Source organism: Manacus vitellinus, unplaced genomic scaffold (genome assembly GCF_001715985.3).
Source record: "Manacus vitellinus isolate BGI_N305 unplaced genomic scaffold, ASM171598v3 scaffold_34_pilon, whole genome shotgun sequence".
Classification (NCBI taxonomy): Eukaryota; Metazoa; Chordata; class Aves; order Passeriformes; family Pipridae; genus Manacus; species Manacus vitellinus.
The window spans coordinates 1,595,551-1,620,428 of record NW_021940488.1 but is presented as its reverse complement, the minus strand read 5'-3'; the positions used below and the strand labels follow the sequence as shown (position 1 = coordinate 1,620,428).

Sequence of the window (24,878 nt, the reverse complement as noted above, 5' to 3'; positions counted from 1 at the left end):
TTTTGATTTCTTTTTACCTTGTATGACAGTAATTAGATTTTACAAAGAAGACTGAGAAATTTCATGTTTGATTGTAGTGCAGAGGTGGGGAGTTTTTGGGTCTTTTTTAAAGGTTCATTTAAAATTTGAAATGCTTATTAAATGCTGCATTATATATTATGAATGCCTCAAAAAACCTTTCGTTCTGTTTAAATATAGCAGGAACGTAACTTGGCTGATGGAATCTTCACATTAGGAAGTACAACATTCTCTCAGAGTAACGTGTTAAATTGAGTTATGCTCAAACTAAATATTTAATTCACTTTTCAAGTAACAGAAGGTGGTGTTTGACTGCTGAAAGCTGCTTTTTAGGGTTTTTTTTTTGGCAGCTGCAACATTGGAAGCTCTCTATCAGTGTTTCAAGTACTCCACAAGCTGTTTTGAAAACATGGTGCGTGCCTTGTGAAGATAAGTGAGAAGGAGGGCTGAGTGTTCTCTGCATACATTGCTAAAAGGAACTAGTATTCCTTTTAGCCTTCCATGCTGTGGAAGTGTAATGAACTGAATTGAATATTGGAACTGATTACAAGGGAAAAACCAAAAGCAGCATATATGATACATGTGTTATCTGTCTGAGAGTTCTTTCTTAAAAGACTTTTAAAGGCTTGTCTGTAGCTGTAATCTCCCTCGAGTTTTGCCGAGGTGTTCACCCAAAATGTGTCCTCATCTATAGTATTTCCCTGTGTTCCCCACCACCCTGGATTTAGTCTTCAGCTTTTTCATTTTGTCCTGTTCCTTTTTGCTGTGTTTTTTTTTTACCTTCTTGTAACAAATACAGAGCTTGTTAAACTGTGTGTGCTGTAATATCTGAGGAATATGATAAGTTATGGCTATGGAGCAAACAAATGAGAAATATATAATTTATATTGCACTGCTTACTTCTCATAAGCTCTTGTAAGAATAGAATGTCATGAATAGCAGTTTCATGGGGAATTAATCACATTTAAATTGATTGGAAATTAAGTATTTCCTAAGTTAATGAATCTTGTTATAAAGTATATGAAAACACTTAAACTGTTTCCTACCAAAAACAAGCCCTTTGTGGTTAACAGTGTATGGTATATAGGACTTTCCCCTGCCACTTCTCAGTGGGGAAAGCTCACAGTTGTGTAACTTTTGGGGTTTTTTCCTCAGCTTTCATTTTCACAATACATTTGTACATTTTGTTGGCGAAGTTGAGCATGCAGTGTTCCATAAGGAAATGGGAAGGGCAGGTAATTCTGATGCTATACACTTTACCAGGATCCAAACTGGTGCAGTGTTACTATTTCCATTGGAAATGGATCTTTTTCTTCCCTCTTTCTGTTCAAAAGTTCACTAAAAATGTCTATGTGTCATGAAAATAGGTTGAGTGGTGAGTAACCAGGAGCATAGCTGGCAGTCTGAGTGTTTTGGGTTTTTTTCCACATTGTATTTAAATGTGCCCATGTCCTCCGCCCTCCCCATGTTGTGAAAGTTTCCCACATTTGGAACTTGAGGATTTACATTGGTTACAGTTTTATTGTTGTTGGGAGCTGGCAGATGGTTACAACCTCTGTTGAGCAATAGGATGATGGGGTAGTCCCGTGTCAGCTGAATTGAGTCTCCACAGCTGTGCTCAGTTACAGAAACTCTGGGGTGACTAGTGAAGTGTAATCTAAATGTTTGGTTTGTTGAGGTAAAACTTTTCATTAGTAATATATTTTCCTTTCTGGATAGTTCCAGATCTGACTGTGGTTTCTTGATCAAGCTCTAGATGTGAGGGCACTTCTTAGTAATCTTTTTTTTCCTTCCTTTTAATGGGAAGGGCTCAATTGAAAGAGGGATACATTGTAAAAATCAGACTTGGAAATGCTGTCAGATTTTACACTCTCTAGCAGAGCTGCCATCTCTCTAGCTCTTCTTTTTTTTTGCAAATACTAGGAAGTTCAGGAATAAACTAATATATAACTGTCTTGAAGTTATTTCAAAGTTATAAATATTGTATAACTTTTACTGTTGTTTATTATCCAATGAATACTGTTATTTGAGAACTTTGGTCTGTCACAAAAGTGGTGAGATTCCATTGTCATGTGATTTGAATCATAGTGATTCATTAGGAAAGCTAACTTGTAACAAACATGACAAATAATAAAGAGCAGAAGAGGGGAAAAGAAGGCTGCAATAGGGAATTAAGGTAGGTGGAAAATTTAAATTTAAAACAAAAACACCAATCTACTGGAGAGAAAATTAGTGTTTTACCAATGCCTGGTTCATTTACCAGGCAAAATACTTTTGAAAGAAGACAGAACACAAATATTTTAGTCTGTACTATGTGAATCAGTAAACAGAAGTAGCTCACCTAGTATTTCAGTAAATTTTGATTTAATGCATCTGTTTTATTTCTCTTTACATTTTCATATTGTTGAAGTTAGAATATACTGATTACTTAAAAATGAAAGCTTAGATAATTGCTAGGTGTTATGGTAAATTTATGACTCTGAATCACATGCCTGGGAAAGAACTGTTCTTTTATTGCTGGAGTCCCTTTTTTGGTCTGTGAGACTACAAAAACAATGTGAAGATGTACATATTAAAGTTTGGGTACTTCAGATGGTCACAAGCATGTATTTATGTATTAACATGTCTGAAGTACTGAGTAGTAATCTGAAGAAGAATTAGACCAGGCATTGCATGTTTAACAGCTTGCTTGTATTTCAGTATCGATAGGTTCCTGTTGGATGTGACTTTCACGTGTACAGTTTGGCTTTTTGTTCCCCCAGATCTGAAGCACAGAAGCATGCTTTCCCCTGAGCCTTACACTACCATTTGTGATACAGAATGTCTCTAAGAGAGAACAACAGTGTGGTTTTTGCATATGAATCTTCAGTACACAGTACCAATGTACTCCTCAGTCTTGATGATCAAAGAAAGCAAGATATTCTTTGTGATGTTACAATTTTAGTGGAAGATCAGCGATTTCGGGCTCACAAAGCTGTGCTTGCAGCTTGCAGCAGTTACTTCCTTTCAAGAATTGTGGGCCAGGTGGATGCTGATCTTATCATCACTTTACCAGAAGAGGTAAGTGTCACTCCCTTCTGCGTTTTACCTGCCAGTGCTTCTGATCTGTTTTTTCTCTTTTACAGTAGGTTGGTGCTTAACTGACAGGTTAAGGTAAAGGGTTTAAGGACTGAAGGGAAGGAATTTCCAAGTTGCAAAGCTACTGTTAGTTGAGGTAAAGGCTAGACAGATGAGTGTTTGTCCCAGACCACAGATAACTGAATGCTGTCACAGGAAATGTATAGGGAAGATCTTTTCAATTAAGTATATACTACTTTTTAAATTATGCACCTCTTTCAAAGGATGTAAGTTTGTCAAAAAGCTTTGCAAATGGTCAAGAGATATTGCAGAACTAGTTCTTCTATATAAAAAGAATATTTTTTAAGTAATAAATTAAAGCTTAAGATGGTAATACCTTTGAATCGGTTTCATTAAGATTTGGGTTTGTATGTTTGAGTAATACAACCATGCATATATTCCTGGCTGCTTACTGTTGTTAACAGTTTTCTTTGGCTCAGTTTCCCATCCTTTTTACACATTGATCATTAGCAGCCTGATTTATTTTTTTTTTCCCCTACTGTGTCTTATTAGTGTTAGGACTAAGAAAATGTATTGCAATTACTTGTTATGCCCCTAAAATACATATTCTTAGATTTAATTTAAAGGCATTCAATGGGAATGAGCCATGACCTGACATCCATTGGAATGAACATTTATTGTTATGTATCTGGAGCATCCAAGACATTTAATGATTGTAGTTGCTATTAAGCTGAGTTGTAAGAGGCATGAGACAAGTAACTGGATTTTAATATGAAATGCTGTGCTTGTAGATGAGAAGTGAAGAACCTCCCAAGTGCTCCAACTGTGCTGAATGGGAGTGCTAATCAGAAAAGTTGGTTGTTAAATAATAAATGGATTTCTGGGAGGTGGTTTATGGTAATTAGCTTGGGCAGTGGGCAATAACATGCAAATTGTTTTCAGCTCAACTGAGATCATTAAGGTTGGAGGAAAGGTATTCATCAGTGAATATTTATAGTGACATTATAGACTTCATGTGCAAGAGTGAGTTGAGTGTTAATGCAGAAATGATGTATTCACAAAGGCTGTACTTCAGTAGCTACTTCATAGGCTTTGTAACATACTGAGAAAAGCACAAGATTCTGTGCCAGATTCTGTCTGTTTTCACAGAAAACTAGAAGAGATCAAGTGTTCTCTTTAAAGAGTTTCTGTGGTCTTTTGCTATTCTCTCTTCACCAATGAATTAGTTATAAAATTGTTACAGCATAATACCACTGTGTCAGCTTTTACTCACACAGCCTTCTTGCTGTGTTTGTGTTCGTTTCTTATGGTTTTTTTTCTAGTAGCTTAATATGTTGATAGCCTGAATGTCTCCCAGGTTAAAAGAAAGGTAATGATGCAAGCTGATGTGAAAGGGAAGTAGGATCCTGTGGGATGCAAAGCCTTGATTTGGCATGAAAGAGGGAAATTAGTGGCATGAAAAATTTCTGATGTTGAAGAGGGAATTTTGCTTTGGGATGATGTAAAAATTGCATATTGGAAGAACAAGAAATGTACATTAAATTCGGGGAAAGAATAAGAAATGTACATCAAAATTGGAGAGAGGAAAAATAATCTCTGGTGCAAAGCAACAGTGTGCCAATGAAACCATGAAATAAACCTGAGTCAGAAGGGACCAGAGTTTGTACAGAAAATGTAGAAACATAATTCTGATATTTACTGTAGTATAGACTTAAGAGGACTCCTAATGTATTTAGCATTACTGATGTAAGAACTGAATGTGCTGAAACAACTAGCAAAAATTTTAACAGTGAATCTGACCTCTTAATGACTCGAACTGATCACTTGGTAAAAGCATTTTAAGACTCAGCAACTTGAACTTCTCTTCTGGGAACTGCTAAATATTTTGAAACAGGTCAGTTTGTGAAGCTGCATATTTGAGACAAACACTGATCACATGGTTTGACATGTGATTTTTTTTTTTAACCTTTTTAATCATCAGAAATATTTGAAGTTTAAAATGACACCTGCCAACAATCTCAGATACAAAAATATTTTTTGAATTCAAGTACTTGAAATATACTATACTGAAAAGACAAACTGCTGTAGGTTCTGTGTTGGTTTTTTCTGTCAGTGTTTTTACTCTGTGTTAGACTTTTATCCCACATACAAATTAAATAAATGGCTACTGCAAGAGTTGCTTTTCTAGATCAGTCAGACAAAGTCTTTCTAGGATTCTCTCTTGTTTGAGCATAACTAGCTAGAAATGTGTAAAAGAGAGTGAAAAGAGTAAAGTATTTGTTCCCTCTTGATCTTTCCAGTTTTTAGTAGTATTTCTACCTAAATAGAAAGAATGTACAGTTTTAAAATACCTTCAGTTTCACTTATGAATGCTATTTGTGCATAAACCCACTTTAATGATTTATTAACTATACTGAGCTTGTGGATAAACTGTCTTTTATGCTCTACTTCCCCATATTACTGAGGATGAATTCATGTGGTGGTGTCTCCAGACTACTCTCCTGAGCATATTTCAAATGCTATTTTAAGAATTCTTTAGGTAGTTCAAAAAAGTTTTGATGAACTGTCTCTGTGCACATTTATTCAACTTCCTTTCATGGGCTTTGTTCTTTAAAAAAACCACAGCAAACAACCACTTAAACCAAAGAAACAAACCCTAGACTGCTTCCTAAATCAAATTGCTTATAAAGTTAATTATTTTGCTAGCAGAAGAATTCAATGTAGTTTATGCATTGATATAGCACTTTATTTAGCATAAATGTTGTTCATTTCAATAAAGGAGAGGAGCAGAATGTGGGCTTTAGTTTGAGTATTAATAGTAGACATCCTGCTTTATCCTTCATTTTCAGAGAAAGGCTAAAAGAAGTGTCATGTAATTTGTAATATGGTGATCTGTTTGCAGCTTCCTACTTGATTCTTTAGGGGTTTTTTTATGTGTAGAAGATCTTGTTCAATTTGTAATGACACAGTTTTTTGTTTATCTCTGGTTTCCCTGCTAGGCAACTGTTGTGAAGATAGAAATGTTCAATCAAAATTACCTACTCCAAGGGGGCTTTAAACTGAGAATTTGTTTTGGTGTACAGTTTTCAGGTGCAATTCTTTTAATGTGTGGGAGGAAGAAAGGAGTTGATGGCTATACTAGTAAATAATCATATGTGGTCAAACTCCATTTTTTTCAAACTTTCTTATGTGAGTGATGCATGAGTGATTAATGGTAATTGCTCTTCAAAAGGTACAATTAAATACCAGCGGCATAACCTTATTCTACAGTAATTCATATTGCAACTTGGCTTTGAAAGACATCTTTGTGAAGTTGGAATCCAGTTACTGGTTTTCAGTGTACAGCAATACTTTTTTACTTCTTAGTACTGCTTTGCCAGAACATTTTATTGAGAGATTGATCACAGTGAAGAAGATAACTGTCACAAAATGTGCAGGATAAAATAGTATCAGAAGAATTGCTTCAGAATTCAGTTGGACCAGGTTTTCTCTGTAGAACAAATCTGCTGCTTTAGTCTTGCAGTCTGTCCTGCTGGCAACAGGTAATTTGGGGTTTGTGTATTTCTCTACTTAAACCCTTATTGACCATACTAATATTTTCCTTCTTTTTTAATAGGTAACACTTAAAGGATTTAATCCTTTGCTTCAGTTTGCATATACAGCTAAACTTATTTTAAATAAAGACAATGTGTCTGAAGTCTGCAAGTGTGCGGAGTTCTTGGGTGTCCGCAACATTGAAGAGTCTTGCTTTCAGTTTCTCAAATTCAAATTTTTGGACTTTAAGTTGGATCAGCAGGAATGTCCTAGGAAGAAGTGTTGTCCACAGCGTTGTCAGAAAGCAAACTCTAAAACCGGCAATGCCGATGATGGAGACCAGGAAATAAAGGATGAAGCAGAAGCACTTCTGGAAAAGGAATATAGTCAAACTCCTGACACAAAGCTCTGTAAAGATGAAGAAAATGCTACATCATTGCCTGCTCTCCAAGATAATGCCAATCAAAACTGTGATCCTGTACATTTAGAAAGGGGTAGGGTTTCCAGCTTATCTTCCCAGTGCCCAAAGTATAGGAAATTCCAGAAGGCTTTTGGAAATGACAAAGTTCATACTTCAGAGTCCAATCCCAGTATTAAAGACATTCAGGTGCCACCATTTGCCACTTTTCCTGATAAGGAAATATCTGATAATGATGGCATACAAAAAGCTCAAGAATGTGTACCTATACAGCTGGTCTCAAACTGTGAAGAGACTTGGGTAAAAATGGAAGAAGGGGAAGAATGCATTCAGAAAAAGGAGGAGTCAAAGAGAGATTCTGTGACTCAGAATATGTCATGTCCTGTGGAGAAAATGGATCTTGCTGCTTTTCCCCAAAACTCTGCTGCATCTCACGTGCTCAATTCTGTGTCTATTTTACATACTTGTGAGCAATATGGTAACTTGAAGTTCAGTAGTATGCAAAACAACACAGTCTTAGCTGACAAAACCGTATCAGGTACTGGAGCTGGGAATGACAAAACTGAAAGTCAAGGTGACACATCCTCAAAGGTCGATTTGTACACTAGGGAAGCCACTAACATCACATCAGCTGGTGATCGAAGCAGTGTGGAGAGAGAGGTAGCAGAGCATCTGGCAAAAGGGTTCTGGAGTGATGTTTACAGCACAGAAGCCTGTCAAATACATTTACCACCTGCAGTTCCCAAGGAGTGCTTGGAGCCAGTATATTCGGGGAAAAAATCGGAATGTCCGTGGCTGGGTATCAGGATCAGTGAAAGCCCTGAACCTTGCTCTCAACGAACTTTTACAACACTGAATTCTGTCAACTGCCCCTTTATAAGCAACCTTAGCACTGAAGGATGTTCCAATAGCTCTGAAATAAGCAGTGGAGATTATGTTCAGGGACAACAACAAGAACAGTGTCCCTATAATTATGTGATAAGTTTGGGAGAGGATTCAGAGACTGATACCGAGGGAGACAGTGAATCCTGTTCAGCAAGAGAACAAGAATGTGAGGTAAGAACATCCTGGTGTGTCCTTTGCTTCCCTGTCTTTTATGACCCCCTGTTCAAAAATATTTTGAGTCTTTTGTGTTTGGGTTTGTTTTTTTTTTCCTGTGGCTGCTTGTTTTAAAAGTCTGGGAGTTAAAATTTTAACTTTCAAAGGTTTATGTGAAAGGTCACTGCTAATTCAGGGAGACTTACCAAGTATTTTTGGTAGGATATTGAAGTATTAGATGCTTATGTATTAGATCTTTTAAGATGCTTTTCTCAAACAGCTGTATCATAAAAGGTTGTGAATCTTAGAAGAAAAAAAAAACTAAAAAAGAACCTCTGTGCCTTGATTTATCTGCTGCAGTTAGCTTAAGAAAACTAAACTTCTTGGAACCTTTGTTTTATAGAAACTTAACAGTTTTCTTGGATGTATTTTGAGTTGTAGGGAGAAGGTAGGAGAGAAGTGATACTTCAGATTTACTATGAAATGAAAATTAAGTTTTCAAGCTGGCTTCAATAGCCGTAGGTTTAAGATTGTTTAATATCATCCTCTCTGAAACTAAGGTTGTATTTGTTTCTCCAACTGCAGTAATTATTTGGCTCTTCCTTTCTTTGTTATTGCTTTGTTAGTGGTTTAGGCAGATGCCATATAAGTAGTCTAATCCCAAAAGATTTTGCGATATACCTCGAACAATTTCTGTCTCAGTTCTCAGAACTGTAGAATTGCAGTGTAACTCTGTGTACGGTGGATCATTTAATGATATGAAAATTGAGTTGTTCTTAAAGCACTAGTTGTTTTTTCTTTTCGAGATGGAGGGCCTTACTGAGACTGACTGTAAGTAGAAGCTGCCATCAATATAAAAAGCTGGCCTGCCAAACAAAAGGCCAGAATTGATTAAATACATTTCTCATCTTTATGTGACAGAGAAGGAGATGGCATCATTCCTGAAGACAGCGCTCTTCTTCCTTTTTTTTTTCCTTTTTTCTTTTTCCTTTTTTTTTTTTTTTAATTTTTTCTTTTTTTCTTTTTTATTTTTTTATTATTATTATTATTTTCTTTTTCTTTTTTTCTTTTTTCTTTTTTTTTCTTTTTTTGGTGGTTTGTCACCAGTGGTAGCCAAACAGTTCTCTGCTTTTTAAACTAAATTCAAATCTTTGACCACAGCAAGGTGACACATTCTGCTACTTACTATACTCAAAATTGTAAGGATTAAAATAAATGTCTTTAGTTGGATGCTCATAAAACATGGTGATTATTTTGTAAAGGAAAATGTTTTTCAGTATTAATCCACACTTTCTGATCTCAAATGCTTTTGTAGTTCAGGTATACAACAGTAACAAGAGCCTGGTTCTCTCTCTTCTCTAGCATTAAGAATTACAAGACAGATATTGTGACTTCTGTATTTTAAGGAAATGCCTGTTTCAGATAAACTTTTCCTGCAGAAAAAAAAAAGTGTAGGTATAAAAATGTATGCAGGATGCAGTCTTAGTAGCAGCTTTGGGGAAACTTTAGACTATATCAGTGAGTCTTGACACCTGTTTTATGCTTGACTTAACTGTAACTTCTCTTCTTAGAGTGTATCACCCAGTTATTTGCTGCACAGAGGAATACATTTCCTCTTGCTCTAAACATGCTTTTGAGGGTCTGGTGTAAATGTGCAAAGTACTCTATTTCAGCTGCACTTGAACTCATGTAGTTGAAACCCCTGGGGTTTATCTGCATCATCCAATGGCTACATCAGTTTGCTCTTGTCTCTGAGGTGTAGGAAGAAAGTTGAGTTTTGTGGTGAAGAATGCTTAAAATGAAAACTTGACTTGCTTGTTGGTGTTTATGTATATCGGTTTCACCTTTTGATTTACAACTCTATCTTACATTCTAGGTAAAACTTCCATTTAATGCACAAAGGATTATCTCACTTTCCAGAAATGACTTCCAGTCATTTCTGAAAATGCATAAATTAACTCCTGAACAATTGGACTGTATTCATGATATCCGAAGACGAAGTAAAAATAGAATTGCAGCCCAGCGATGTCGCAAGAGAAAACTTGACTGCATACAAAATCTAGAATCTGAAATTGAAAAACTGGTATGTACAAATATTCATTGCTTTTGTCATGAGTCTTTCTCAAAACATCTTGACTGGGTATCTGGCAGTAGTTGGAGAGTGAAGTGGCTTATTACTTTTTCCACTCAAGCTTAGAAAACTTTATCAGTCTCAGATAACTTCTTAATAGCAGTTCATTATTTTTCTGTGCTTTCCTCTGAAGGACACACGCCTTTCCTTCTGTGGACTTGTTTCCATTCAGATAAAAGTGCACCACAGCATAATATTTGGTGAATGATGTTTCCAAAGCCATTGAGTTTAATTGTACAGAATGATTCCCAAACCATTATCCCAGACTGTTTTCTGCCTCCTCCCCTTTCTTGCTTTGCAATTTTTGTTCTTCAGCTCATGGTGTTGCTCATGATCAAGTTTAGTTACGCAATTGTTAGTTGTGTAAGTACAGTTCTTGGAACATATTAACATGGGCTGGTGAACTGTTTCCTGAGCCTTGAATCTTAAAAATGAGACGCTTGCAGAAAGGCGGAAGATACAAAAGAACTTGGGAAGTTGCTTGCCTTTTTAGCAGTTGCATCAAAATTGTAGCTGAGCAATTAATGCATCTAGATTTCTCTACCGCCATCTGTTAATACAATTTCTCCTTCTTAAAAAGGCAATAAAAAGATAAATACGTCATTTAAGAGAAATATAGATAATCTGAGGTTAGGATTATCCACAAAATAGCAATGGCAAGAAAATAGAGTGGCTTTTCAGAAAAAAGTCTTCGTTTCTGACCCTCTCATTTCAGTTTCATGGTTGATCATACCATGTGCACTAAACAGTTCAGTTGTTTAGGATTACTGTACTCTTAATTCTCGTCCTTGGAACATTTGAGACTTAGTGTATGTGAATTTGATATTTGCATCAGCTAAGACACAGTCATGTTGCATCTTTCTTGACTTCAGAGTGAAAAGGAAAATCAAATTAGAGCCAAGTGCCATGGGATGGAAACTATTTTCCTGATGTAATCCATCATCTTTCACTACATATATTGCTGTTTCTGCAGTGAAGGAGATAGATTTTTGAAGGAAGGCCTGCAGTGCCTCAAATTTAGCCCTGATGAGTTGACAGAGCAGGTCATTTGTTGTGCTGAATGGAGATGATGCTCTGAGAGAGGGAAGGAAATCAGGTGGTTGTGTTAATAACATTTGTCTGACTGAAGAGAGAAGTTGCATTTCTGACATTTCAAAACTTTCTGCCTGGCTTTGTCATCATATTGTTATTTCTGTTATGTAACTCTGTCAATATTTTGTAACACTTGAGCAGGGCATTAAAGGTTGATCTGCAAGATTAGACATATAGTTGTTTAAGTGGCTAATAATTATAGGTAATATTCTTTGTTCTGGATCTGGACTGGAACAGACTGAATGTCAGCTGTTTGATGAATAACACTGTGCAAGGTCTAGATAATGAGTGTTGAGTCTTGAGAATTGTGAGGTGAGGTCTCAGTTAGAGGAATCACGTGCTAAGCACAAATGTGTTCCAGTTGCATATTTTTTTCCAACTGTGCAGATAAGTTTCTTCAGAAATTCCTGAGAAGATCTTTTTTGGAGCTGTTGAGCATGTCTGATGGCAACAGGTGTTGCACCATCAAACTTATGTAAGGTTTACACGAATACAGAAACATTAAGGTCTGTCTAGGCATAATTTCCAGGTGGAGGGAAGTAGAGAGACGTCTGTGAAGAGCAATGTGTGGTACATACAGGTTGCTTCATGCTTGATGGCTCCTGCTTTGTTCCTGTTTCTCAGTCAAATCTCTCAGACTTTTTAGTCTTTAATCTCATAGTATCTTCTGTAATGTGGCTTTGAGAGGGGATGGTATGGTGTATTATTATAGTTTACATATAGTTTTATATATATAATTTTATAGAGTGTATATATAGTAGTACAGTTGATATATAGTTGATAGCATTACAGTTTGAAAACTTTTGACAAGTAGATAATACTCTGTCCTATAGCTTGTTAGGAAATACTGTTTGGTGAAATTCCTCATCCTGGCTTCTAGTATGTACAGAATGTTGTCTTATAATAATTTCTATTTGGTGTTGCTTATAGTTTTTTTTTTCTCTCAGATTAGGAGATAGTATTTGTGGTATGTTTGTTGGGAAAGTCCTATATCTGGAACAGAATAACTCCCCGAGTGAGTAGAATCTGGAGACTGACAGCTGGGGAGTAGCCTTGCTGAAAAGGACTTTGGGATCTGAGCAGGGAGCAGGCTGAGCATGGGTTGGCAAACATGTCCAGGCTGTCAAAAAGACCATCAGTGTTCTGGGATGTGTTAACAGGAGCACAGTGAGTTGTTTGAGGGCAGTTATTGTTTTCCTATACTTAGCATGGGTAAGACTGAGTCTTTTGCTGAGTTTTGAACTTGTCCAGTGCCAGGAGTGCATTGAAAAACAGGAGCAAGGCCACTGAGATGGAGAAGAGGTGGGTGTGGGGGGACCTAATACCCACCTGCTCATATCTGTGGGGAAGTTCTTGAGGTTATTGTAGCTATCACAAATGAAAGACCTTCAGCTTTCAGGGGGTAGTACTCGACAGCAAGAGAACAAGGGGGGGATTTCAACTGGCTATAAGGAAACACTTCTTTTCTACTGGGGAGAGGCAGGCAGTGGAGCAGTTTACACAGAGATGTTGTGCATGCCCAGTCCTCAAGGTTTTTGTGACATGACTAAGCAAAGCCCTGAGCAGTCTGATCTTAACCAGAGCTGACTGTTTTGAGCAGGAGGTGAGACTCCAGACCTGCTGAGGTACCTCTCCACCTGAGTGATTCTGTAAAATTGGAAGTCTTACATTAAGCTCTACTTATATTGAAGAAAAATACTGTCTAGTACTGAATCTGTTATCTGGGAGAATTATCTTTTATCATTTATCTTTATCTTCTGTACTGACAGTGTAATTTTTGACCCCCCTATATAGTCTTTGCTTATTGACCTTTCAGGTGAATCCCTGTGTGTTTGTTGTTCACTAGTGTTCCATATTTGAGAACACACATGGGCCGCTTCAGATGTTGGCTTGTTAGAAGCAACTCTTGCAGAGCACCTGTGTACATTCAGATTCCTTGTACTTTACCCTGTGCCATGTGCTCTAGGATGACCCTGCTTGAACAGGGAGGTTGGACCAGATGACCCACTGTGGTCCCTTCCAATGTTACCCACTCTGCAATTCTCACTTCAAAACTTTAAAATTAGGATACCTATGAGGAGTAACAGAGTAGAGGATAACTGGGCTCAAGAAGCACTACTTGGATGAAGATTCTGTAGATGAGAAGGACATGTCAGTTAGTGATCCAGGAATGTAATTGAGATCTTATTATTTGTATTAGAACAGGGTGAAGTGTGTGAACTAAAAGCATTCTTCACCAGAAGAATTAAAAGAGCTCTCAGTTTACTATGACCTCAAAACTAACTGACATTACTTTGCAGTATTAGTATAATGCTGCTAAAATAAAACAATATTTAAATTTATTGATCTGGCAACAACTTCACATAGGGGTGGGGAACCTACACTGGAATAACTATTTCTGAATGTTGATGTTTGTTTTAAATAGCAGTCCAGATAATTTCATCAGTCCATAATACACAGCTGAGTGCCTCTACATACCCAAAAGGTCCATAAAGTGATTTTTAGATAGGAGATTTGGCAACAGAATGGAAGAGATTATTCTCAAAAGTATTGAAAAACAGCTGGAGGGCAGTGCAGTCATCAGTCACAGCCAGCACACACTTCAGGAGGGAAAAGTCCTGCTTGTCGAGCCTGATTTCCTTCTACAACAGGGTAACCCACCTAGTTGATCTAGGTAAGCTGGTAGACATAATGTTTTTGGATTTCAGCAAAGCTTTTGATGCGGTCTCTCAGTGTCCTTTTGGACAAAGTGACCAGCATACATCTGAATAACTGTGTTAGATGATGGGTGAGCAGCTGACTCACAGGTTGGGCACAAAGAGTTCTAGTGAATGGGGTAACATCAGACTGGTGTCTGGTTACTTAGTGAGGTTCCACAGGGCTCCATCCTTGGCCCAGTTCTCTTCAACATCTTCATCAACAACTTGGACACTGGACTCAAAGGAATACTAAGTTAGGCAATGAAACTAAATCAGGAGGAGCTGTTGACTCCCTTGAGGGCACAGAGGCCCTGCAGAGAGGCCTCAAAAAATGGAGAGATGAACAATCACCAACTGTGTGAAGTTGAACAAGGGCAAGTGCTGGATTCTGCACCTGTGATGGGGCAATCCTGGTTGCATGTATAGACTGGGGAATGAGAGACTGAGGATGGTGAAGGGTCTGGAGGGGAGGCCTTATGAGGAGCAGCTGAGGTCACTTGGCTTGTTCAGCCTGGAGGAGACTGAGGGGAGACCTCACTGTGGTCTTCAGAATTCTTACAAGTGGAAGCAGTGGGATAAGTATGAATCTCTTCACTCCTGTGACCAGTGACAGGACTCAAGAAAACAGCATGAAGCTGAGTCAGGGGAGGTTTAGGTTGGATATTAGGAAAAGGTTTTTCACCCTGAGGGTGGTTGGGCACTGGAACAGGCTCCTTGGGAAGTGGTCACAGCACCAAGCCTGACAGAGCTCAAGGAGCGTTTGGCCAGCACTCTCATGCACATGGTGTGATTCTTGCTTGGGGTGTCCTGCGTAGGTCCAGGAGGTGGACTCAATGATCCCAATGGGTCCCTTCCAACTCAGCATATTCTATGATTAACAGCTGCTCCCAGTATGCTGACAAGTAGAAATTTATTAGAAAAGCTCTCTTCTGAATAATTTTAGGCAAAAAGGACTGGTAACAACTGCTCCTCTTGCCAAATGCTGCCAAATTTAACCAGTTCTTAAAAAAAAATGGTAGAGGTTGCAGTGTGAGTTTCTCCTGCAAAAGGGGATGATAGAAGGAGCGAAAATAATTAAACTTTCCAGGAGTGCATTGACATAGCAATAGCTGTAACACAGTCCCTATGATTAACATTTACTACATAAAAACTATTTAAAGCTTTGTATATCTTCAAAACTGTCTCTTAATTAAATGGAGAATTTAAAATTAATGTGTTGTGACATGTTTGGTTTTGGGTTCTTTGTCCTCTTCTTTCAACTGCTTCATTATGGCCTTGCTTGTTTCCTGTCCTTTGCCATTTCCTCATAGAGGTTAGGATTGACCTTTTGACACACATTTGATTGTATTGGTGTTTACCTTAATGCCAAATTACTTCTGTTTCAGCAGACCAGATTATTTACATTCTTGTTTTAGCTTTGGTAGGAACATAAACCATAGTTTCGGTGTTAAAATGTAGGCTAAAGGGCTGTTTTTCTTTTTGCAGCAAAATGAGAAGGAGAACTTGCTGAAGGAAAGAAACCACATTTTGTCAACTCTGGGTGAGACAAAGCAGAATCTGACTGGACTTTGCCAGCAGGTGTGTAAGGAAGCAGCCTTGAGTCATGAGCAAATACAAATACTTGCAAAATATTCTTCCTCAGATTGTCCACTCTTACTTTTGTTCCCGAAGAGAGAACAAACAACTCCGTCTGATAGTGAGCCTGCAGTACCAGCGTCTGTAGAATCAGCAGATGGTCTTTCAGGTGTTACATCTACAAATGAGCAGAGTTCTTGTTATCAGTGTGTCAAAAGTGATGCAACATATGATCAAGTACAAGAACTGCAACCAGTTTCTGTAAGAACATTGGAGGAAACGTTACTTGTGGAACAGTGTGGACACAGCAGTGGTATCACAGACTTCTGTCAGCAGATGACAGACAAATGCACTACAGATGAGTGAATCTCTTGTTCCTATTGCCAGCCTCTCAACATTGCAACTAAAAGTGAGATTGAGCATTATTGGAAAGTAGCTTACTAAGTGATAAAAAGATGAAACTTTATCTTCTGAAACTACATTGACAGATAAGTGGTCACTATATTACTTGGCAAGCGTTGGGTTTGCTCTGTGTAATTCTAGAGCATAATTTATATGTGTCAGCCTTGAAGCTTTTTTTTGTGTGGTGATGCCAAGGAAGGTTCAGGAAAGTTGTTGGAATGTATAAACTCCATGTGCAGGTGTTTATTTTTGAGAAAGCTTTCATTCACGTATAGGACAGCCTTTGCTCTGACTTATGCCACAGTAACTAATGCCACTCCGCATCTCAGTGAAAGCCTCCTAACAGGTGTTTATGCACAATGACTTCTATACCTAGAATTCTTTTAAGATTTCTTTTTGCCTGGTAGACAAACCTTAAGAAGCACATACAGCTTGTAAATGCTTATTTTGTAGATGAGTTAGGATAACACGACAGTATGAGGAGATTCTGGCAAGTGCGCTCTGGAACAACTCTTTGCTTCTTGCTGTTCCCATCCCTGTCCCAGAGTAGACTTTTACTGAATAAAATTAGTAGGCTAGTAGTAGTAGTAAATTTGAATAGTAGTAGGCTTTTATTGAATATATGCCTTTGTCTTAGCTCTCCAGTGTAGAGTTAAGAGAACTGGAACGGCAGAGGTGCTGCCGCATACTGCTCTCTTCTCTAAATTTAGTGGGAGGAATAACAACATACTGTGAAAGGCAGATGTTTGAAACTGATGCAGTTCTTGGATGAGTGTGCATTGGATCCTCTGGCATCTGAATCCCATAGGCTTGTTAAAATTCACTGCTGTATTGTGACTTACTGTCCTAGCACCTTCAAGCTTTCTGCTTGTTTGTGGTAATTTGGAATCAAAGTATTATGGAAGTCTAAGGACAGATTTTTATTTTTTTTTAAGGTATTCAGGCACTACAATTTTTTTACTTAAGTGCCTAACTGCATAAAGTTACAAATATATTTGTTCTCTGATCACTGGGACCAGTAAATTTCTATTTCAGAATCTTAGTCTTTGGCGTACTTTATGGCTAAACCTGTAGTACGTTTTCAATGGCTTGTGCTATTAGTGTAGATATATAAAAAGTTTATTAAGGAAATGAGCTGGAGATATTTCCTTTATTTACTTTGTGAAGGCAAAATTCAGCTACTGAAAACAATCCCTGTTTTTTAGATTTTTACATAGCAGTGGATGCATATTGTATACCAATGATGCTTTGTTATTTAGATGTTATTCTAACAACAGAACTAAGTATTGAACCTCACCACAGAAAACTTTGGTTTTTGCTGGTTTACAAAACATGAAGAATCTTGAACAAGCCAGTGGAATTCTTCATTTCCTACCTCAGTATGTATATTAGCTCTTTGTGTCTTTGTGTGCATGTACAGTAGGCAGCAAAGGACCCTGTAAATACTGCTTTTCAGTTTTATCTTGCAGTGAGACAAAACTTGTTCTTGGCAAGACTTTTTTTTTTCCCTCTCTCCCCACCACCCATAGGTAACATAGCATTAATAAATACATTAAGCCGCTTATTTAAAACAAAAATTTAAAATTTGACAGATTTAAACAGGACTTCTCATAACCAGCACAAAATGCAAATGACTACACTACCTCACCTATGGGATTGAAAGTTGATTTGAAATCTCTAGTGATATCCTTAGACTTTCATCATATATCATTACTTTTAAGGGAAAAATTATGTTAATGGAGCATAGCTTGTATAAAACACAGTGCTTGCAGTAATTGAAATTCAGAAATAAGTACTATATGGGAGACGTCATGAGAGTTCTACTGATATGCTTTCAGATAATTGAATTGAAATTCTCTTAAATTACTATCATTGATTATATGTTGATCATGTATATGTATTACTTACAAAGCTCTGTGGGCTTTTTTTCCAGTGTCTGTAGATTCCTGGTTAATTTAATCTTGCCTCCCTTGCATGCTGCCATCCTGGGTAGCGTTTCGCTCTCAAGTCTCCATTTTATTTAAAAAACAAACCACAAAGAAACAATAAAAAACAAAATGGAAAGCCCCAAACCCCTCTACTGTTCATAACTACTGTCACTGTTAAAGCTGGTGATACTCTGAAATGACATGGACAATGGCATTGTCCTCATAGTACACATACTTCAAAATGGAACTCCATGGGCTAAACGCTTGTTCTAAACGGGTGGAGCGTATATGTAGGCAGTGGCTGGCTGGGAGCTTATCCAGTGGCCCAAACCCCTGACACACTTGGCTCTAGATGCTGGAAAACAAGGTCAGCGATTACCAGGTTAAAGGCTGGAATATCCACTAGAGGCTTGTGCTCCACTGCTGCGCTCTGGTGATCAGCCACAGTCTGAATTCCACATAGCTGATGGTGGAGGGATTCCAGTGCAGAAATCATGACTGTCGTTGACCTGTGATAAAATTAACATCATGTTTATAAACCTGTAATGAACTTGATTGTGAGGGTAGGGTTTTGCCTGACCAGCTGCATCTAAATAATTTTTAAAATATTTATTGAATACTGTAGACCTACAAGTTGCATGTTGACTTCTATAGCCTATGTCATCAACTTGCAAAAGTTAAGAATGAATGACAATTTTATGATACAGAATTCTCAGGAAAATGTTTTTGGAGTTTGGTTTTATTTTTTTTCTTCCAGTAAAGAAATATTTGATTTTGAAATTGTAAAATACTTTGCTAAAGCATGTTTTAAAATACTTTGAACAGACTATCTTGAAACCATAAAGGTATGATGGCATACAGATTGTAAAATAAACAGATAATTACAACAGTTGATTTTGTATCTTTCATAATTCAGTATTTTCTAAGACTACAATAAAAACCACTATCCTTTCTACAAAGGCTTTTCTATTTTGTACACATCTTCTGCTGTGAAAAATCTCTGCTGGTGCATTATTCATAAACATTTGTGCAAATGGTAGCAAAGAAATCTCTGTATAGTTCAAAGTTTTATAGGCCCAAAATACTAGCTCAGGATTTTTCAGATGAAGTTGACATTTCTTAATAGTCCAGAAAGGTAAGTGTATCAAAGTTTGGTATCTTCTAAACTATTGAGGATGTTTCCTCAGTAATATCACTCTATTGATTTTTTTTTTTTAATTTTAATATTCCCAAATGCATCAATATTCTTCTCATCCTACTGATGATCAAATTTGTCATGTGGAAAACCTACTGTTTCATATGAATAGCAAAGTCAAGAAAGTCAGAATCTAAAATAACAAAAAACGTAAAAATTATCAAATAAGTAATGAATAATATTACAATACAAGTAAGTCAGTATATTTTGTTAACTTCAGAAATAACATTTAAGGCTTTCTTGATATATGATAATAGTCTAGTAAGAATTTGGTATGACACTTTAACAAGGTCACATAGTTTTTACAATCTACTATTTCGTATTTACTGTGAAAGAGGAGGAGATGGATGGGAGAGACATGAGAAGAAACAAAACGCTTACTAATCAAAATATATCTTCGACTTTATTAACTTGTTGAAGGCCATAAGTCTCAAGCTCTTGGGTGAACTGGCATGATTTTGTTTAAATGCATTTGGTGATGATAAAGTTCTCAATCATATTGCAATTTTTTTTCTCAGCCCAATGGTAATAAATCAGAAGATCCATGTCATGTAAGCCTGTCAGCATTTGGGACTTTTTCAGGTAACGATCTAGGAAACAAGAAAGATTTTCAGTGAGCAGCCCTTACTGATTCTCTGACTTTTCATTCCTGTCACTCTAACTCTTGTTAAAGGTGCACTTGATTTGCTTTTATAAAGGATCCATTAAAGTCATACAGGCATACTAGATACTTTTAGGTAGCAGTGATAAATGGAGTATTGAATCAGCATGTGAGGCATCTGTTTAAATGCAGATGTTACAATACTATTGGTATAATTACATAATTGCTCATTGTAATTTTAACTACTCATATTTACCTTACCTTACATATATTTATTACATTCACTTGAAAACAGGATAACCAACTAGAAACTATGTGAAAATAATAAAGGCTTTTTCATAAAAAAAGGCATTCATAACAAAGTAGTAGGTAAAAAGCAGGGGACAGGTACAGGGATAAAAGGCAGTAGAAATCACAGACTCCCCAGATCTGGGTTAATAGTGGATCATGGAAGTTTGGGGAATATCACTGACACTTGTACACTGGGCTGGTCCATTTTTCACACAGATGGTGTGTGAATCTCAGAGTGCTAAGAGTTACATAAAATTTTTAGACTCCTCTGGTCTCTGAAATAAATCAGTCCTGGCTCACCCATAAAACCAGAAAACTTTAACTTGTGTATGTCCAGGTGTCATCCCAAGAAGCTGATGAACCTGTAAGTCCAAACTCAATTGATGGGGAAGGTGAATGTCTCAACAATGCTTAACCCAGCCACCTTTGGGTTTGGGTTTTTTTTTTTTAACCAAAACCAATAACAGGAATAATAAAAAGGACCTTATTACCTCTACTGAACAAGAGAGTGGCCCATGCTTTTTAGTAGACAGCAGAGAAGGCACACAGGGTGGGGGGATGATGAAAGCCTCACCTAACAAAAACATTTATGTTTTGCTCCTTGCTCAGGAATTGCTCTCCTGTCAGGCATTCTTGGTACTCAATAATCACAAGCTGAGATGGGTTGCACCTCAAATGAGATATGTTGGAAGCCATATGCTTTTATTTCTAGAATTCATCATTGTGGTTTGTCTAAGGTATGATGTCTCCCGTGGTTAGGTAGAGCCCTTCCCAGGTTCTGGCTGCTGTTGGAGAAGTGTCTTTCCTTTTGTCTGGAAGCAATCCTTGGATGTATTCAGCTTTGGAGGTGGACTCAAAATTTCGGTGGTGGTCTCCTGAAAAGAAATAACAGTTCTTTCCCATAGGAAGTAAAGTGCGTAGGGCTAGTGTTTCAGGGGCAGATAACAGGCTGTGCATGGCAGGTATTAACCATACTGTCCTGGCATGTTTTTTCTGGGAGAAATCCCTAGAAATAATCATTTTTGGAGGTGGAACCACCTCCATTGGTGGTCTCCTGGTAGAAAATTACAGTTCTTTCCTTCTCCCACAGATGGACTGTCACCTTCTCTTCACTCTCGCAGATCTCACTTGCTAACCATAAAGAGTCCAGCAGCTGAGCCCATGCCAAATGTCCAAGAAGGAAAACTCACAGCTGATTTTACTCTTTCCCAGAAACCAGAGAACTATACCAAACTCATGGCTGCACTGCACTTCTCACCTATTCCGAACTCTCAGTCTCACAGCCTAGATCAAAACTGGGCAGTTTACAGCTCAGAAAAGAGAAGCGTGCCAAGATAGAAAGCTTTCCGTGACCTACCCCTTCTAATTGTGAAATTCTAGGTACTCTGTCATAGGGGTTTTGGGTTTGTTTTTTTTTTTTTGTTTGTTTGCTTGGTTTGTTGGTTTGGGGTTTTTTTTAGCTCCTGGTGAATGTTCCACACCAGCAGCCTGTCTGGGGTGGGGTAAGTTCAGGCTTCATTGTTCACCTGGCTTGGATCATCCCACTGAAACACTGATGACTTTTCTCTGCAAGAAGCAGGATTCTTGCTTTCCTCTACCCGAGGCAGAGGAGGAAGGTAGATTTTTACTGTGTAACTTTAGCTAAAGCAGCAGCAGCCAGAAGGGAAACTGAGGCTGGCAGTTTTTGGCTGGGAGGTGCTTGGTTTGGGGGTTCATCTTTTTGGCTGGGTCATTTTTGACTACTTCAAGCCCCGAGGGAGGTCCCGGTTTCGCCTCTGCCCCCTGCCTGGACGCCTCCTGGGCGCTGCTGAGGACCAAAGGAGCTCCCATTCGTCCCCCCTCTCCCCGCTTTTCGCTGGACGGACCGGCACCTCCGTCCCTTGCCGGCTGCCGCCTCCAGAGCCCCGGGCGCTGCGATACAGCCAGACAGTCCCTGCGGGGGGCTCGCCCTGGGGTCTCGGCCCGGCTGCCGCGGCTGAATCCGCCCTTTGCCGCGTGGGCTCGGCTGGAAGCGGGAACCGCTCCCTCCTTCCCAAAAACCGGCACCTCCCGGGCCCGGCAGCGCCCCCTGCTGGCCGTGGCTGGAACTGCGCCGAGGGGCGAAAAGCGGCTCCTTGTTTTCGGTGGGAGTTTGGGTACGGGGCTGCTGCTTGTTTTGTGGTGCTACCTATATATATATATGCGTATTCTTTACTAAAGAGCTGTTGTTTTCCGCACCTTCTCGACTGGAGCCTCTAATTTCGAAGTCATAGTTACTCAAAAGGAGGAGCTTGGTTTTTCTCCTATCTTGCCCTCCTTAGCAAACATTTCTGTCTTGTTAAACTGAGACATTTATTGGGGCCCAACGTGGGGCTCGACGACGGGAAAGGTGAAAAAGGGATAACAGCTCTTGTGTAATCCGTCTGTGTATCGATTTCGGAGCCCATGCTGCCTGAGTTAGCAGCTTTTCTTTGGCACATAGCCATGCCGAGAGGCCTGTCCAGCTTGGCTGTTTTCTTCAGCTCGAATGGTAAGACCCAAGTGGTAATAACTGCTTTCCAGTTCATGTGTTGGGTTTATGACGCTGCAAATTCACCACCTATGAGTCTCATCTGCAGTATGTCCTCAAGGCTCTAGCCTAGGCTGTTTCCTCCAGGGATTTAAGGATAATGGCACCAATCCTTGTTGAGAAACACAGGGGGGTATGTTTTCCCAACCCGTAATCCATTTCCCCTTTTGGTGTCCACTACAATTGCTTCTGGGAAGTTTAAATCCTCTTTAGATGCCAGAGATCTCTTGCTCTTTGGGCTTTGCGTGCAAGTTTGTGCCATTATGGCCTACTAATATACGAAGATAGGACCAGGAATTGTCAAGGATGCATCCAGAAGCCCGCCCCGGGGGTGGGAAACCTCAAGTGGCATGGGTTGTGGGAGGATATGGGTAAATTCTTGGAAAATTGCTCCAACAACATGGTAGTTCACCCTTGAACAACTCCTAAACCCCATGAAAATAATGAAATCTGTGAAGGAGAAAGGTTGTGGTAGACCCATGGAGGGGCAGCTCATAGTTGCACATGGAGCTTTGTTACTGCCTCCTGGAAGCTGCTCGGCATGGTGCAGCACTTCCAGGGAAAAGGGAAAGATGAGAGTAAAACACCTGATACCATGGTGGCCCAGGATATGGCCAAACCAAAAGAACAACCAATGGAGGTTGCCACGTATCTCACAATTGAACAAAGACAAGAACCCACTTAGACACCACCTCCAGTTTGATAAATGTTGGGTTATTCAACCTCTCACCTCTAACACCAACCAACCTTCAATTAAAGGGCAGTCCATGGCTCTCTTCAGGCATCCAGGATAAGGAATGTTGCTGTTGACCAGCATTTAAAAACTTGTAAGAGCAGAAATTTGCCTCAAAAATTACACTGGAGTAACAAAAGCTCCTCTAGCAGGTATGTCAGTAACAAAATCTTTTAGTTACATAAGCATAAAAGAATATGAGACTCATCACTACAGGCTAGACTTGAGCACCACTTCAAAATATACCAGTGAAGGTGGAGGGCAGAAGCTTTTTTAAGAGAAACAGTGCCTGCCAGGGGGGCAGAATGGGGAAATGAATTCAGAGTTTTTGAAGAAAATGTAAAACCTTATAATAGGAAAAATTAAGTAGTGTCGGGTAATAAAAACACCCCCACTTTTTGAAATTACTCTTGCTTTAGACTACAGCTGCTTGCTTTTATTGAAAAACATTAGGTGGAACACTCATACTGTACAAGAAATGCTGACAATTAGTCAAATGCACAGAAGACCAAAGACAAATAACTGAAATATCTGCATTAAAACAAAAAAAATTGCTGGCAAGTATTCCTAGTTAGCATTTTGAATTAATGGCTCAAATATACACCAAGTTTTGCTTAAAGGAGTGCTGCCACCAGCCTCGTTTGGTTTCCTCCCCTTGAAGCTGTAAAACATCTGACTTTCAGTACTGCAGTTGTGAGATACTGAGTTCGAATCTCACTGAATTATATATTCATGTGGGTCAGAGTCAACTGGCTGTAAGTGTGTGGCTGGGCCTGCAGGTACCTGGCAAGGCCTGCCCACAGAGAGCACATGGCAGAGCCACAAGGCACATGGTCAGGCCTGCAGCCAACAGGGACGGCTGAGCCCAGAGAGCACACACAGCAGCTCCAAGAGCCATGTGGCCGGGCTGTCAGCCAAGGCAGACCTGCCTGGTAGCCCACCCACACCACACCCCTGGAGCCTGTGACTGGCTACCCACACCTCACTCTGGCCTGGAAGGCACTGAGGGGTCAATGACTGGATATCCCGCCTGGGAGGCAGGACCAAACTATATAAATGTGGGAGCACGAGACCCTACGAGAGCTTTTCTCTTCTGGCTGCCACCATGAGAGCCATCAGATCGTGGGGGTAACTATTTTTCTCTCCTTCCTCTCTCCTCTCTATTTCTTTACTTCTTTGTTTTCTTCCTTTAGTCTTTTCTTTCTCTTGTGGGCAACTTAAAACTAATGAGTTGTGTTTTAGTAAGATGGTGTACTGATTGTTTTGTAGTGGATGCTTTTGTGAACTGGGCCTTTGTGCTGGGTGTTTTGGTGAAATACTTATGCCTTGGTTATGCCACCCCTGTAAAACCTTTTGCCAAAATGTCTTATTTTCTCACTAAATTAAAAGAAATTCTCTTAGAGAAAGCATAGCAGTGTTTTTTCCATATGTGAATTCAAAGTAAGAACGAACTAAAAGCTTTTCAAAAGTTTAGTAAGCAAACATAAAATTCTTAAATATAAGTAATATTTCCAGTTAAGCCTAAAGCTTCAAAACTGGAGCATTATAGCATGGAAAAGCCATTTTATCTAATGCTGTTAAAGCCTTTATTGATGTC

At 38.8% G+C, this 24,878-nt stretch overlaps 1 protein-coding gene across 1 annotated transcript; it reads left to right on the top strand.

Annotated features, from left to right (window-relative positions):
* The first annotated feature begins 1,262 nt into the window (after window positions 1–1,262).
* Window positions 1,263–18,802, top strand: BACH1 (BTB domain and CNC homolog 1). The gene is made up of 4 exons (XM_018076941.3): window positions 1,263–3,078; window positions 6,713–8,104; window positions 9,963–10,169; window positions 15,494–18,802. The coding sequence occupies exons 1-4, from the start codon at window positions 2,839–2,841 to the stop codon at window positions 15,947–15,949; spliced, it is 2,295 nt and encodes a 764-aa protein (XP_017932430.1). The 5' UTR covers window positions 1,263–2,838; the 3' UTR covers window positions 15,950–18,802.
* The last annotated feature ends 6,076 nt before the right edge of the window (window positions 18,803–24,878 follow it).

What these genes read in the sequence shown, in the direction of transcription:
- BACH1 (XM_018076941.3), top strand. Translation starts at nt 2,839, where the DNA reads ATGTCTCTAAGAGAGAACAACAGTGTGGTTTTTGCATATGAATCTTCA. An exon ending in TCATCACTTTACCAGAAGAG is followed by an intron (nt 3,079 to 6,712) that starts GTAAGTGTCACT and finishes CTTTTTTAATAG; the next exon opens with GTAACACTTAAAGGATTTAA. An exon ending in AATCTGAAATTGAAAAACTG is followed by an intron (nt 10,170 to 15,493) that starts GTATGTACAAAT and finishes TTCTTTTTGCAG; the next exon opens with CAAAATGAGAAGGAGAACTT.